General features: G+C 41.1%; 1 protein-coding gene across 1 annotated transcript in view; it reads right to left on the reverse strand.

Annotated features, from left to right (window-relative positions):
* The window catches only part of GMDS (GDP-mannose 4,6-dehydratase), a 718,047-nt gene that overhangs the window by 135,828 nt on the left and 565,681 nt on the right, over positions 1–16,538 (reverse strand). Inside the window, exon 10 of the mRNA XM_088471799.1 lies at positions 13,644–13,740. Coding sequence (XP_088327925.1) covers positions 13,644–13,740 — 97 coding nt within the window. The remainder of the gene's footprint in view (positions 1–13,643; positions 13,741–16,538) is intronic.

Consider the following 16,538-nt stretch of genomic DNA (forward strand, 5'->3'; position numbering starts at 1 on the left):
CACGTGTGACCAATGTAGTATATACCATCCATAATGGATAGTGAACTATCCTTTTATTTAAATGGTTTTATTACAAAGGTAGGGAGCAATAAACTTACAGAAAAAAGTATATTCCTATAAAACAACCCTACAAGGTTGAAATAGTTAAATATCAGATATGCAATACTGTTAACTGTTTAAATAAATAGCATATATACTATTGACCAACAAGCTCGCAGGCTTATAAACCTGTAAAATAAATAGCTTTTGAGTTGATGTTCAATAATTAGTTATTGGTTATACATGAAGAAATGGTATTGATACATATGGGTAATCCTTCACATCAAAATGCAATTTCAATAACAACTGAACCATAGCAATGCACATAAATAACTAGTGTCAATGACAACCAGATAACCATACATATAAACAAATCACACAGTATATGTACTATGAAACAATATAACGTGTTCCCACAAATCTCTGGGTACTATTCTGAAAACGTCTATATAGACAACCCAAATTAATATTTGTCAAATGCATACATACTGTATATAATTTGGAATGTAATGTGCATCATTTCCAACATCTTTGCAAGGTGGTTTCACTGATATTATTGGTATCAATATCAAGTCTAAATATACAAAAACTTTTGTATTACCATTGCAGATGAATAATAATTGTGACATTCAGATGTCTTGTGACATTACCTAATAAATAGAAGTATATTGAATAAATAGGGAAAAAATAACACCCCTAAATTAAAAACTAGATTAAGAAATAGATAACAGAGTCCACTGGGTAACCTCTCTGCTTCTGCTTCTCCCCTCTGTGCTATAGAAGCAGTGGTCCGGGGAGTGAGAGTATAAAAAGGTGTCCAACCCTAATGAAGTAAAGAGTGAAGAGGTTGGAACTACTTTTGAAAGAACACAAGATGGCTACCGCTGATGGCAATAACGAGCGCAAGGGAAGCACAGGTTAGGTCCCACAATGAGAGTACAACATAGATAGTGATAATAGAGGTAAGGTACCAGAGTGACAAATATACTAGGATATTTCTTTAAGAAACATTAGCTCCATTAAAGATTCAAACAGTATAGTGCCCAATTGCAAGGCTATTTGCTGGTAATGAAAAAAAAGTTCAACATAGAGCCATATACATAATATCAGGTGTAGTACAGTGGTCATGTCCATGCACTGACCGGAATCACTTACAGCCGGACACGTACTTCGCAGAATGTAGCTAGTCATCTGCATAGAGCGCTACCTTGTTTACCCATTGCTGAATCCGAATCCACCATAATTTCCCAGGTGACTTCGAATAAGATACGTCAAAGGCTCAATGGCCAGTGCAAAAAGGCTTGGGAAAAGTGGACAACCCTGTCTCGTGCCCCTAAAGAGACGAAAGGAGAGGAAAATATAGCCATTAACACAGACCCATCCCAAGTGGCAAGAATACAGTAATTTAACCTAGGAAATAAGTTTAGTGAGAACCTCCATGAGATAATGCCATTCCACAGAATCAAAGGCCCTGGCAACATCCAAATCTGTCTGTTCAGAGTGCACCACCTCACCAATTACCCTATTAAGCTGGAGTGCTAGTATCTTAGCCAGGATATACATATATATATATATATATATATATATATTTCTCTTATTTAGCGATACAAAAGATAGGTTTAAAACAGACAAGGGAAATATAAAATCCTTAGCCAGGATTTTAATATCAATAAAGAGGAGAGAGATCAGGTGATAGAAGCCAGGATCAAGAGGGTCCTAGACAGGTTTGGGAATCATACCAATGACCACCTCTGACCTAGAACAAGGGAGAGAACCAGGGTCACACAGCTCTTTAAAAAGATAAATTTATCTACAAAAAAAGAAAAGGACATTTTTATAAAGCTCAATGGAAATCCCATCAATTACCGGGCCTTACTACACTGGAAAGAGGAAAACGCCACCTCAACTTCTCCTATGGTGAGTAGGGAATCTAGATTTGCTCTGCTCTCCGAGGAAAGAGGGTAAATAAATACTACCCAAATATTCAAGCAGTTCCTACAAGTTATAAGGAGCTTGTGAGTAGAAAAGAACAGCAAAATAACTGAAAAAAAAATATTTGTAAAATCAGGGCTAGATCTGTGTAAATTACCAACAGGATCTCAAATCTGAGCTATGATGGTAGTAGTCCTGACTTCTCTAGCCAGCAGTGATGCACAGTGAGATCAATGGCTGGAGAGGCACACATGGAGATGAGTGCTGGAGCCTGTCTCACCCCCTACTCACTGTAACTCTCCCCTAACTACACTTAAGCTTCAGTATCTATTAATTCACCTACCAACATCACTGTGTCTTCTCTTGCTGCTGCTGATCTCTAAACACTGCAGGGCACTTCCTGGCACATGACACATCCAAGATGTCCATCAGTGCGCAAGGCACACACCTCTATACTGAAAGGCATGCCTCTATTAGCTCTCTTTTTGTGCAGCTTACTGCCCATGGTGTGGCCCCAACCCCAGCTCTGCAAGCAGTGTCTGTATACAGAAGTGAGGCTGAGCTGTTACTGCCTCATCTCTCGTCTCCCTGCAGGCCCAGAGAGCTCCACAAAACTTTTAAGTGTTAACTATAAAAATTATAACAATGAACAAAAGTTTATAAGTTATAAATATCTTCTTTGTATTATTCTAATAATTTTTATATCAAATCTCAGGAGTATGAAAGGGGAGGCTCTGCCTTCCTACCCTGACTGCACACCCCTGCTAGCCAAATAAACACCAGACCTATTTGAGTCCATATACTGAGTATGTTCAACAAACAATAGACTTGTCCTAGATTTGTCAATGAAGAACTAAGGTAATAATTTAGCTGCTTCCATATAGGAGGTCTAAGCCATCAGTCAGATATTGCTGCCCAAGCATTTTGCAATGTATTTTTAAATATAATTCCTGTTGTTTATGGAAAATTTTGATACTGACCACCCTCCCAACCAGGGAGCCCTGGATGATGGCTTTAAAAGCATCCCACAAAATATCAAGAGATATAGCAGCAGTATTCTCAGATTTTTCTAATTCTGAGCCAGCACCCATTAACGTGAGCCAGAAAGGATTGAATTTCAAAAAAGAATAACCTTGTGGAGCAGCAATATCAATAGATAACACCAGGGGGATGATCTGACAGCCCATGAGACAGACACTCCACCACCACAACCAGCTTCACCAGCCTCTTGGATAGCAAAGAAAGATCAATCATGGAAAAGGGGTGATGGGAGGCCGAAAAGCAGGAGGACAGAGTCAGGTGAGGATGCCGAATCTGCCAAATGCTCATCAGGCCAAGCTCATTCACTGTTGACAAAAGAATGCAGGGAGGGACCAGACACATCAGAACATTCCTGCCACCTATCCAGGGTATGATGGACCACATTGTTAAAGTATCGAACAAAAATAACAGGGGTGTGAGGGGACAAAGACATAAGTTCACCGAACTTCTTTAGGACCTCATTGGAGTACGGAAGGTATAAATAGTAAGAATGATGAGTGGGGAGGAAAGAATAGAGGACCGGAAAAATACAAATCTCCCTAAGGGGTCAATCCAAACTTCCTCAAGCACAAACTAAGGGATCTACAAACAAGAATGGATACTCTGGAATATGAGGAATGTATAAAGTGATAGGATCAGCTCACCCAGGGTTTGTTTAAAGCCAAAAATTTACCTCCTACTAAGTGTGTAACAGAGTCTCTCTTAACTCACCCAGCGGTGCAGAGCTGCAAATCTAAGATGGCGCATGGGAATCACAGATCCAAGGAAGCACCCAGAGAGCCTTGTAATGCCTTATACAGTCACCAACCACCACACTGAGGCAGAGCACGGACCTGAGGGATCTGGTAATCAGTGCCAAAGACAGGTGCCACAGCAACCGCCGAGGCCAAAATCCCAAATGGCACCCGCGATTAGGAGACGCTGTTGTGCAGGACAAGCAGCACCTACAGCACAACAGCCAGCAGAGACAGACAGGCCAGAGTACTCAAGAAGTGTGGAGAGGTGAGTGCAGAGCAGACGCCCGGCATTTCACCCTCGCCGGGATATGACAGTCGGGAAGGCAGCTCTCGGTATTAAGGCAGCCGGTTTCCCGATTGTATACCCCGGGTGCAGAGGTCTGGGCATATAATGCAGAATGAATAAACTTTGATATACGGGCCAAAGAGCTGCAGAGTCAGCCTCCTACACCATGCCTATCCAGGCCACAACCCTTCCCAATATGACTCTCAGTTTACTAAGCTAAGCTACAAGCTACCACAGTGACCTTGTACTACAAACAATACATTAAACATAGAAAAATCAAGAACACAGATTATTCTTTACAGTAAACCATTCCAATATTTTTCCAGCTCATTATATATGGGTTTTTCATAGACATGTCCACCAGGACTGAAATACTGCAGAATCTTCACATTCTGCTCTTTACCAAGTATGCAGCAGAACAAGTGGAATACTATTCTAAAATTGCAGACGCAGCTGTTTTAGACGTCTCATTTGCTATATTAATTACACCTATGCTGCCTAAATTATAACAGTCTGGACAAGTTGACGGCTCCTGAAAAATCATTCCTTCTCCAGAGAAATGACGCTTGGATATTTGGCGTGTTGCAAAGGAATCCTTTATTCCTTGTATCTTACTTTAATTTTTTCTTTTTAAAAATCTTTCTTTATTTTGTGTCACTAAAACAAGTTATTTTTTTTCCTCCAATGTTGACAATAAAGGATTAAAGGATGACACCATAAAAATAATAAATATCAGAACACACATGCTTTAAAACAAACAAATAATTGAAGTCCAAGTCTTCTGTACATAAGTTGAATGCAGACCTCCCAAGCCTGTTAGATGCAATTACCAAAAATGGTTGTGAAAATAGGTATTGGCACAATTACCATCAAATGCGGAACCTTTACACTCATCTGTGCTTCTGCTAATACCTGACACATCTATATTTACAAATCCAAAATTGAAACCCTTTTTCTTATACCACCCAATAAACACACTAACACATAATGGGAGATCAATGGGATTGCAGGATAAGATTAAAGGTTCCAGCTTTTACAGATGGTTGCTGATAAGAACAAACAAAAGGTATCCAGCATGTCACTCAATATAAGCCTTAATTCTCTTCTCCTAAACACATGTTTATAAACAAAAATGGACTATGCATAGTAAATATATCTTTGTTTTGTTCAAAGAAAATGAATATAAAATAATACATATAGTTTTTTTTATTTTACAAGTAGTTATGTATGGATTTCTGCAAACGAGCTTTAAAGGCATGTGCTGGTTTCACATTACTTTCCAAATGGAAATCAATAAGTGAGATAGGCTAATTGTTTACTCTCTAGGCCGCACCCCATGTGCTATTCACATACACAGCAATTAAATACATGGCAATGTTACTGCACTCATCGCAGTCTAGGCTCTTTTTCAAGTAACCATCTACTTTAATAGTGAATTAAGTATTTTCTTTATCTTAGCAAATTTTTCAAACACTGAAAATCTTGTGCTGACAATTTTACATGTGTGTACATATTGTCTGTTTTTAGCGCTTCATATTACAACACAGTTAAGTGGTTTTTGGTTGTAGTACTATAGATATGTGTACGATTAATCTTTATTGGCTGCTTTTGTTGTTCCTGATGCTGTACATGAACAATACTGCTAACCTTACTCGACAGGCCAGCGATTTTGTCAAACGTTCTGTAGATGTAATGGAATTATTATTTCAAGCCTTTTTCAGTATGTGGTCACTTTTTGTATTGCTTCAGGGGAAGGGTGAGTTATAAATATCAACAGAAAACCAGCAGTGACCTGAGATGTAAGAACTCTGCTTCTGATTTATGTATTCCAACTTTCCAGTACTTTCAACTTTCCTGGAGGGTAAAATATATCTATTCTTATTTATTTTGGCATTAAACAGAGTCTTTACCTCCTCAACTAAATCTATTAATCGCTACAGAGGGGCCTACAGACCTGGCTTGTTCAGCAGGGGAGGGGTCAAGACAGTCTCTGATGTTAGTATCAATCATGGGATCCTCAAAGAATTCATTATTGTTTCTTTGTGCCTTCTCATTTATGCTAACAAGCTCAATATTTATCTAACAGTAGGTGTGGACATATTCATTTTATATATCTATCATTGACATATTTTGAGTGTGATCCTTTTGAAAGCAAAATCAATATAAACACTAAATAGTACCACTTGTCTACCTTCTGGCATATCAACTTTATCCATTTAAGGAGACATTTTCAAACACTGATAACTAAGTTTTGGAGCAACAGTAGGTCATGTGATAATTACTACATATATTTCCAGGTCTATAATATAAGGGCAGCTTTTCTATCCAGTTGATAATTGTAAAGGGGCCTATCCATTAGCAGATCTTTCTGAAAGACAAAAAGATTTAGCTTTTGAAAATTCCTGGGGCTGCAGTGAAAGATATCGGTCATGTACATGACAGATTTTGGCAAAAGACAAAGGATATTGCATGACATCATTCTGGGAGTGAATTTTTTTTTTTAATGATTGTTTAAATATTCATTAAAGAAGGCTTCATAGTGCCCCTTATAGAGCCTCCATAGTGCCCCTTATAGAGCCCTCATATTTCCCTTTGTAAAGCCCCCATAGGGCCCTTGTAGTGCCCCTTATAGAGCCCCCAATGCCCCTGCAGTGCCCACATTAGAGCCCCTATAGTGCCCCTAGCCCCCCATTTAGGCAGCCCCCACCCAATGAGGGACCCCCTGCCAAATTTAGGGGGTCCGCTCCTACCAACAGGCACCCGCGCCCACTACTATTTCCCCCCTCTCACAGGCTTGGTGTGTATGTGGCTGGCTGTGGAAGGCAGGCAGAGAAGATGCTCCCGGCTGCTAGCAGCACAGAGCAGCCGGGAGCATCCACTCTGCCTGCTTCCCACAGCCAGCCACATGCACGGCGGCGGCAGCAGCAGCGGCGGGCAAAGTGGACGCGGGAGGCTGCGGACCCCCAGGCGAACATGTCAGAAAGGTAAGGAGGGGGGGTCTGTGAACAGTTGAACGGGCCCGGAACTCCTGATGGCGGCCCTGACCGCCGCACTGCCTACCCCCGCCACCGCACTATAAACAAACCCCCACAACATAAACAACCCACACTGCACTACTTACCTTTTAGCAAAGCTGCGTTGTCCCCCGGCGCTCTATGGCTGCTGCTTCTTTCTGCTCTCCAGGGAAGGACGAATCCGGAGCCTCCTCCTGGGTGTGCAGTGAATAAATTATCTTCCATTGTTGGTAGTTTGCAGTTTATACTGACAGATATTTCTAATATCGGTCAGCGATAATTGACCAACATGTTGGATAGATAAAAGACAAAATTTGTCAGCCAGCGGGAGTGCGCATTTTGATCGTTCAGAGCCTATCCATTAGCAGATAAATTGAACAACTGAATGATAAATCGCTCATCGTTCAAATTTATCTGCTAATGGATAGGCCCCTTAAGTCATTTTGAGATGCAATGTAAAGCATTGAATGTTGGTAAAATGAAGTAGACAAATTCAGAAAGTGATTGTTTGAAAGATCACTACGTTCTATATTACACTGCGACAGGTTATGACTTGCTGCATTAGCTTTTCTTTGTTTTTTAAACAAAACCCACAAAAACATTGTACTGCCAATTTTAAACCCCACTAATCGTTAACTTTTCTTTCTCAAGGCTAGTCTTCTCACTACATTTGGCCTGAACAGTGCCATACTTAACAGTAAACATACTTTATAGACATAAAGCAGTTAGCAATCAAAGAACAAGTTAACCAAAATGGAATATTAAAAAAATGTCAGAACTTTGAAGAGTCCAAATTTTACGCTGCAAAATAGAAAAATACTGTGCTAAGGACATCTTGCAATGCATTTCTCATACGTGAAATTAGAGGAAAAAAAATGTGTATGTTGTATTGGCTGTCGTTGTTTAAGTGTGCCCTAAATGTAATGTTACGGAAATGACTCGGAAAATCCCTAATTATGGATAAATATATGCAGTCTTTCAATGACACAGCGGCGTCCCCCAAAGCCCCACATCTTACCTTGTGCTGACAAGCGGGTCACTCCTCCTCCATGGCGCAATCGTCTCAGTGATATTTGGGAAGATAGCACATGTGCACAAGAGAGCAAAGTCCACAGTGCCAGTGTCTTTGCTTTCACTGCACGGCACAATCTTCCCGAAGATGCCACTGGGAAGATGGCGGAGAGACCAGTTTGCCGGCTCAAGGTAAGTATGCTATGGGTGCAGCCCTGGGGGTGCGGTGTGGGCACCCCCAGGGCCCCGTGTCATACTTGCCAACTGTCCCCGATTGTCAGAGAGACTCCCTGAAATAGCAGCAATCTCCCTGACTGCACCTTACCCATATTATATAGCTGTTATATAATGTATATAGATATATACATTGAAATTGGATTATTAGTATAATTTCCCTGCATTGGTTATAAGGCACAATGAGAAGTATCAGTGTGTTTTCGTCAACAAGTAGATATTAGGAACTGATTTGGGGCTCATTTACATCTGGATGCAGGGCAATTTTATGGCACGCCTCTCAGATGTAGCTGTACACGTCCACTTTGCCACAACGCTCATAGGTGTTGCTTTAACAATCTACCTGAAATGCTTTCGCAAAAGTAGGCAAGTATGCCCCGTGTGCAGGGCCAGATTAACAATGGGGCAGATGGAGCTACAGCTCCAGGCCTCCACATAAAAATAGGCCCATTGTCATGAAAACATGATGTTGTCTGGCCATCTGCTGTCCACACGGTCAACCATAAATCATAAATAGTAAACTTGTATTTCTATTTACCTCACAAAATGAAGCATTTTTTTTCTTTTACATATTAGGGAGACATTTGGGCTGAGATTATAGGGGTGTACACGCCCACATGTCACTTGCCACACCCACACAGCACTGGTCACACCTCCTCTGCTTCTCATAAAAGGCCTTTGGTCATTTTCAGCTCCAGGCCCATGTGGCCCTGCCCATGTGTACCCATTATAAATATGCCTATGATACATAAGTATCTACTATTGGGAAAAAAAAAGTCACAGACTAATGCAGCAACACTATAGTACTCTACATCATGAACAGACATTTTCCCATTGGAATGTATGTGCAGTAATCAAGAGGCTAAACAACACGGCCCCTGGTCACAAGAATGGACTTGGCTGTATCTCGCCTATTAAACTTTATAGAAACCACCACAGTGTAAGTTTAAATACAAACTGTAGCAAGAAGTGAAATAATTTTAGTGGTAATGCAATTTATGTTGATTATTATTAGAGATGTGCGGGTCCGGTTCTTAAAGAACCTACAATAACCAAATTTAGGGGTTCAGAGTAGAACAGAGTCAGTGTTCAGAATCACTTTGGGGTACTGAATAGAACAGAGTCCAAGTTTGAATCTTCCTGCGGTTCGGAACTCTGATGTAAAAACCGAACTCAGGTTTTGGATTGCATGCTAACATCTCAAAAAGACGTAATTTTAACTGTTTTTTTCATTAAAAATATAAAAGACAGATCCAAAAGCAAAACACGTCAGGTTGGTTTTGCAAAACACGAATGTGAATCTGGATTCAAAACCATAACACGGGGGTCAGCACACATCTCTAATTATTATACTGTACTTTAATAGCTCTTACCCATACAAATATTGACTGTGTATTATATGGTCAGTAAGAGGAAACCAACCTATTTTATCTATGGATTTAAAATTCACATTTGCGGTTTTGTGCTAACATGACATTTTCAGGACGGACTCTTCTTCCTCATTCTTTTGTTAGATCACATATTCAGTTAAAGTTAACAGGATTTTATAGTACGCACATAAAAGGTATCAGAAGCTATATAAGACTCTGAAACTGAAATGAATGATCTCACACAAGCACTAGCCAAAAATGAATTGAAGTGTTATGAAATGGAAGAAGTCAGAGGGATGATTGGATTAAGACAGTCTTATGAGAAATCTATGTACATTGCTTGTATATTCTGCTTCTAGCATGGGAACATGTTGATGTTTGCCTGAGGCAGTTGTGTTCTGGGGCTTTCCCATAGTGCACTTTATTTAAAGTTGTTGCCCTGACTTTTCAGGGAAGTACCACATTCCTATTTTGCAGAATAGCTCACAATGAAGAAAGCAAAAGAACTAATTCTGTAAAAGGAACATACTTGGTTAGTTACAAGGGAAATATAAAATTTTGGGGACTGTTTATTAAAGGGAGAAAATGGATTAGGTCTATCTACGAAAGCATATGGGAGCCTATCTCTAAAGGATCTCAGGATAGCAATTGCAAGGTATATTAATAGAAAAAAATGCTTTATTTAAAATAAAGCTTTTTTTCTAATACCAATTTCAGTATAAATATTATTTTTGATACTTTTTAAAAAACTATTTATAAACATTTTATTAAATTTTTTTTTGCTGAAAGGAAGCGGAGTACAAACTGGAGAGATATTGGGCGATCAACTGATCAGCCAATATATTGCGTGCCCATTGGCCAGTGTGTGCCAGCGATATGTCGGTTAACGACGTCGTTCACAGACATCGCGTCGGCTGTGCTGCACAGCCAATGGCAGCTATATCTGTGCATTGTGCTGTGCGTATGGGCGGTCAGCCGACGTACACTTGCAGCAGAGGTCGCGGGGAGGGGGTCGCGGACGCAACCCCCTGCAATCAGGACCCGAGGCCAGATGATGTTGTTCAATGTGTATGAACGACCATCATCTGCAGATGCATCTTTAAGGTGTGTACCCAGCTTAAGAAAACAATATTTTATTTATAAATCTAAATTTCACATCTGCTGCTTTGTGTCAACATTACATTTAATTTTGAGATAATAGAATGTTATAGTACGTACTTAAAGGTATCACACAAAGGGCCGGATTCTGAGTTGGATAGAATGCCGATGTTCACGTTGTTTGTGATTTTTTGTGATTGAGCCGCTCTGACTCTGGAAGGTATTGGGCTCTTTTGGGCGGTGACTGGGAGGTTGTTAAACAAATGTACCAAAATATTCCTTCTTATGGGAGTGTTGCAGGTGTGCCGCAGGAGTGGTTTTGGACTCAGATGCTTAACCGTACATTGGAGGCCATACTCTGTGGGAGATTCTTCACCTAGCATGGGCTGGTGCAAATCCTGAAGGTGCTTCCTATGGTTTCGACTGCAAAGTGGGCATCCCAGCCCTTTCACATTCGGACGCACGGCTGTACACCACAGGAAGAGATGATACTAGCATTAACAAAGTCACAGACACAACTATGCCAAAAGACGCTAACATGGTCGTAGCAGTGCAACTCAAACAGCCCAAAGCCATGTCACATATGTGCAGTTAGAGCCAGGACTGACTGGTGAAGGGGGCAGAGTATTCATACTGCTGCCAGCCAGTATCACCAGGCAGCTTGGTATCATTCAGTGACTCCGGCAGAATTTTCTTTTTAAATAACAGCGATAACAGATTTTCTATCATTGTGATAAACAATGATTGAAAATCTACAGTATGCTCCTACTGCACAACGATACAGACAGGTCTATGCGGAATAGAATAGAAAATCAAATTTTTTTTTCTTTGCAAAAACTGTAAATAAATAAATTGCATAAACTAAGGGACATATATTTACTGTGACAAAGGATATCTTTGGGACTAAAATGTTGGTCATTATGAAGTGGAACCTCCGGTATCTAGCTGGAATAACTACTTTGGCGTATACTTTAATAATCAGATGTAAAATTAAGGGAATTAATTTTAAAAGGGATGTAGTCAGCATCCCGGCATGCGGAATGCCAACGAGCGAAATACCGGCGCTGAAATCCCGACAGCGTCGGCATCCCAGCACTAGAATCCTGACCGCCGCCATCCCGAAGGTAAGTATCGGGTGTTAAGGGGAGGGTTTGGCATTAGGGGAAGGGTTTGTTTTATGGTGCAGAGAGGGGGAGGTTAGGCTTAGGCACCGGGGAGGGAGTGTTAGGTTTAGGGTGCAAGAAGGGGGAGGTTAGGTTTAGGCACTGGGGGGGAGGTTAGGGTTAGGCATCGGGGAGGGAGGGTTAGGGGTGGTGGTAAGGGTTACTCTTACCTGCTTTCTTTATGGGTGTCGGGATTCTGACTGTCGGGATGCCGCTGTCTGTATTCTGGCCAGCGGCATCCCGACCGCCGGGATCTCATGCCCAACAGTTTCAAAACCATTATTGCTACAAGGACATGTACACACTTTAGCTGCTACTACGATTAAGTAACTACTACACTCCACAAAGAGGGATGGTATATTTATAAAGCATGATGTAAAACAGAGGATTCATTATACAATTAAATATATTCCACTCCAAAAATATACTGGTAGGTTAATTGGAAGACTAAAATGAAGACTAGTGTGTATGTGGCAGAAACAAAATGCCTGACTTAGATTTGTACACAGAAGCGGTGCAACATGCTAATGTCATAGGAGGCATCTTGTGTAAATATACGCCTCCTGCCAGCTTCTGTGACCTGCTGCTGCATCTGAAGATGCAGTATCAGATCACTCTCCATGAACAACGGTCATCTGAATAACCACTCAGGTTACTCAGGATGGCCTGTGTTTTCACGCAGCTGAAGCAGTAAAGCTGCATACACGCCCGTTTTCTGGGACGCTGGCTGATGCCGCAACCAAACGGCCGAAGCCTGTCAATCAGGCTACGGCATCTGCGGCACTGCGAATGAGCTTGCAGAAGGAGATCTGCACATGGGCATTACAGATCCATCAGGTTTGTGTACAACTCTGAATCAGGCCCATAGATTGTAAGGGGATGGGTACGGGATGCCAGCGCTCAGGATCCCGCCAGTCAGAATCCCGATACCGGCATCTCAACCAGGTCACAATGCCGATGCCTAACGGTAAGTACTCCTAATCTAACCCCTTACCCTCCCTCCCCGCAGCCTAAACCTAACCTACCCCCCTAGTGGCTACTAAACCTAACCCTTCCTCCCCATCCCCTAAACCTAAATCCCCCCCTCCCCCGCAGCCTAAATCTAGTACCTGACCCTAACCCCAGTACTTACCTTCGGGGTCCCGGCAGTAGGGATGGGGGTGCCGGTATTCTGATCAGGACTCCGGTATCGGCTTTCTGACCTCCAGAATCCCAGCGGTCAAGATTCTGACCGCATCCCATTGTAAGACCCACTAGGGCAGGGACTGATGTGAATGGCTAAATATTTTCTACAAAAGTGCTGCAAAATATGTGTGCACTATATAAATAACTGGTAATAATAAAATAAATATTCCATACACTTCTGTAAGCACATCTATAACTGGTTATGACACGTGTGTGTAAGATCCGGGTATCTGTAGTTTTGGCTAATATATACATTTAGTGTATTGTATTATATATGTACATTTGAGCATCTTTTATTTCTGTTATATCAATGATATCCATAAACATGCTTCCGAAGACCCAGGTTTGTGAGTCCTGAAATGTTGCTTTATTTTCTCTACTACCAATTTACTGGGGTCATATGGGTGAGATTGCACACAGCTCACTATCAGAGACTAGTAGCAGGGGAGCAATTAGACCTTGGACAGCTGGCCAAACACTGGCAATCACATGCAGTGATTAAATTATCTGACAGTAGGGGAGATTCAACTTACTACTTCAGTTGGTCTATAGTACTTGTGATCAACTTTCACATGGATTTTTCCAGTCTCACTGCAGCGGCCCACTTCATTTTCATCCTTGCCTTCCCACCTGCAAAGAAGACAAACACATGATGAGCATAAAGCAACAATCAAGCACCAGCTTAGAAACATTTGGCAGTTGTATTTCACCCCCTAAAAAGCCTGGTGTGAAACTCAACTCCCTAGGAGAGCGTAAACTCATTAACAGAGAGAAGAAAGGGGAAGAGGAGCTGCCACTAGAAATTCCATGATTGTCACATAGTTGTCATGTATGAAATGTTCAAATCTGCATTCCAAACTATAGTGAAGGTATAAAGTTTAATAAAAAAAAAGGTGAACTGTACATGTGCATATGTGTAATTTGCCGTTGTGTGATACAAAGATATAAAATAAACAATGCAACAAAAAAAAGGTATTGTAACTAGTCCAAAACAGCAACTAAATAATTAGACAAGATGGTTTGCCAATACTACATTAGTGGATGTGTTTCTAGGTGTGCTAACGTAACAAGATAATGTGAGATAAGATGTAAAATCTGCAAAGTATCTCTAATATACTGTAGTGCAATGATATGCTTTTTTTCTCAACATATGGAGTGGAGTAAAATATACAACTCCAGACTTCTAAAATTCTATCAAAGATAATAATTATTATTATTTAACTGCTTTTTATTAGGCAGAGGTTTTGAGAAACTGCAAATAATAATAATAATAACCCTTCCTCCCTGGTGTCTAAACCTAACCTCCCCCTCCCCGCACCCTAAACCTTACCCTCCCCCCTTAATGCCTAACCCCCCCACTAGTGCCTAACCCTAACCCTCCCCCAAACCCCAGTATAGATATAAAAAAAAAAAGTGTATGGTCAGCTATTAATGAAATGTACACAGAATTAATTCAACTGCTTTTTATTAGGCAGAGGTTTTGAGAAACTGCAAATAATGGATTCATAACACTATTACAAGCACAGGTTGTATAGAATGTGTATCTAGTATTACTAAGATCAAATGAGTTTTGACACCATCCGTGCATTTCCATTTTGAAATACAGGTAGTTGCTGCTAGGTATTGGGTACTGGATGCCGCCTGGAGGTCAGAATCCCGACGCTGGCATCCTGACAGGGTTGGTCAGTTTCCTAATCATCCCCTTCTCCCTACTCCTAACCCTCTCTCCCTAGTACCTAAACTCCCCCGTCCCACACCCTAAACCCAAAGCTGTAACTAGACTTTTTGGTACCCTGGGCCAGAAAGAGCATTGGCGCCCCATAAACCTATTTTTCAAATATGAACATAAGACATGTGCCCGGAAAAGGGGTGTGGCCTCATGGGCCGCTATCAGAAATTGTGGAGCAGATAGCTCCATGTGTATGGTGTCTGCCTGTCAAGTAAGAGGTGGTAGGTTTGAGTGCCGGGTTTGACAGTATTTTGAAATATGTGTGTTAAATAAAAGAGCATGTGACTGAAGGTGCTTGGGTAGGTGGCTAGATGGAGGGAGAGTTGGCCAGGGAGCAGATAAGGGCAGCCAGGAGATGCTGGGGATAAAAGAAAAGGAAACTAAGTGAGAATTATTATAAACATAAAATGGACAGGCCCGAACAGCGCCCCCTGCCCTGCGGTGCCCTGTGCCATGGCACATGTCGCACCACCCTCGTTAAGGCCCTGTCTAAACTTAACCCTCCCCTCTTAATGTCTAACCCTCCCACTAGTGCCTAACGCCAACCCTCCCCCAAACTCCAGTACTTACAGTCAGGATGACGGCACCGTCATTCTAAGCACCGCCATCCCGACTGTCGGTATAAAGAATGGATTCCCCTGCGAGTGAAAGATGTCACAGAAACTCATGATACTCAGTGTGCACATGAAGGCTTAGACAAACAGTGCATTCTACAACTGGTATCTGTTTAATTTGACACCACCTTTCCACAGAGTTCACTATAATGCCTAACTCAGGGGCCTGGGCGCTGAGCATAGCCAGTTCTGCTAAGGGACTAATACTAGAGACCGGAAACTATGCTACAGGACTAATATTACTAGGCATAGCCAGTTCTGCTAAGGGACTAATACTAGAGACCGAAAGCTATACTACAGGACTAATATTATTAGGCATAGCCAGTTCTGCTAAGGGACTAATACTAGAGAACGGATGCTATGCTACAGGACTAATATTACTAGGCATAGGCAGTTCTGCTAAGGGACTAATACTAGAGACCGGATGCTATGCTCGAGAACTAATATTGCGGAAGAAGAGCTTTCCTAGGGAACAAAAACTGCAGAAGGTAACTATGTTAAGGAACTCTGGTAACAGGGAGCTATGATAAAAGACTGAGAACTAAAAAAAATGGGCTACCACTGGGTATTTGGACCTATACTAGGGAACCAATACTGAGGACTGAATGGGATTTACCTCCATCCCTAACTCAGTTTGTCCTTTCACATACCAGATGGGTAGGTTGTCTAAAGTAATTGGAGTTAAATCATACCAATTAATCAGGTATACCAATTGATTTGACAGTAGTAAAAAAAATGGTCCAGCTTTTATGTTTTATATGAAAGCTATATTTTGCTGTTACAAAGCATCACAACACATTTATACTGGTAGTATCTGCAACTATTACTATTGCTAGATTTTGCATACTGTAATTTAAAAATCACAGCTTATTAAATATAATTTTTAAAAAACCTTATGACAGTGTTGTGTGATGGATCATAATGTACACCATGATCGACTATAGCTCAGTTTCGAATAAAAAAAAATGCACTGACAGAGTAAAAAGGAAAACTGCTTAATGCATTAAAAAAGGTTTTTTTTAATTAATAATTGATGGGTATTTCTTTTAATAAAACAGTTAACGGTTATAAAACCTTGATACAGT

The sequence above is a fragment of the Taudactylus pleione genome, unplaced genomic scaffold (genome assembly GCF_031769625.1).
Source record: "Taudactylus pleione unplaced genomic scaffold, aTauple2 ptg000116l, whole genome shotgun sequence".
Taxonomy (NCBI): domain Eukaryota; kingdom Metazoa; phylum Chordata; class Amphibia; order Anura; family Myobatrachidae; genus Taudactylus; species Taudactylus pleione.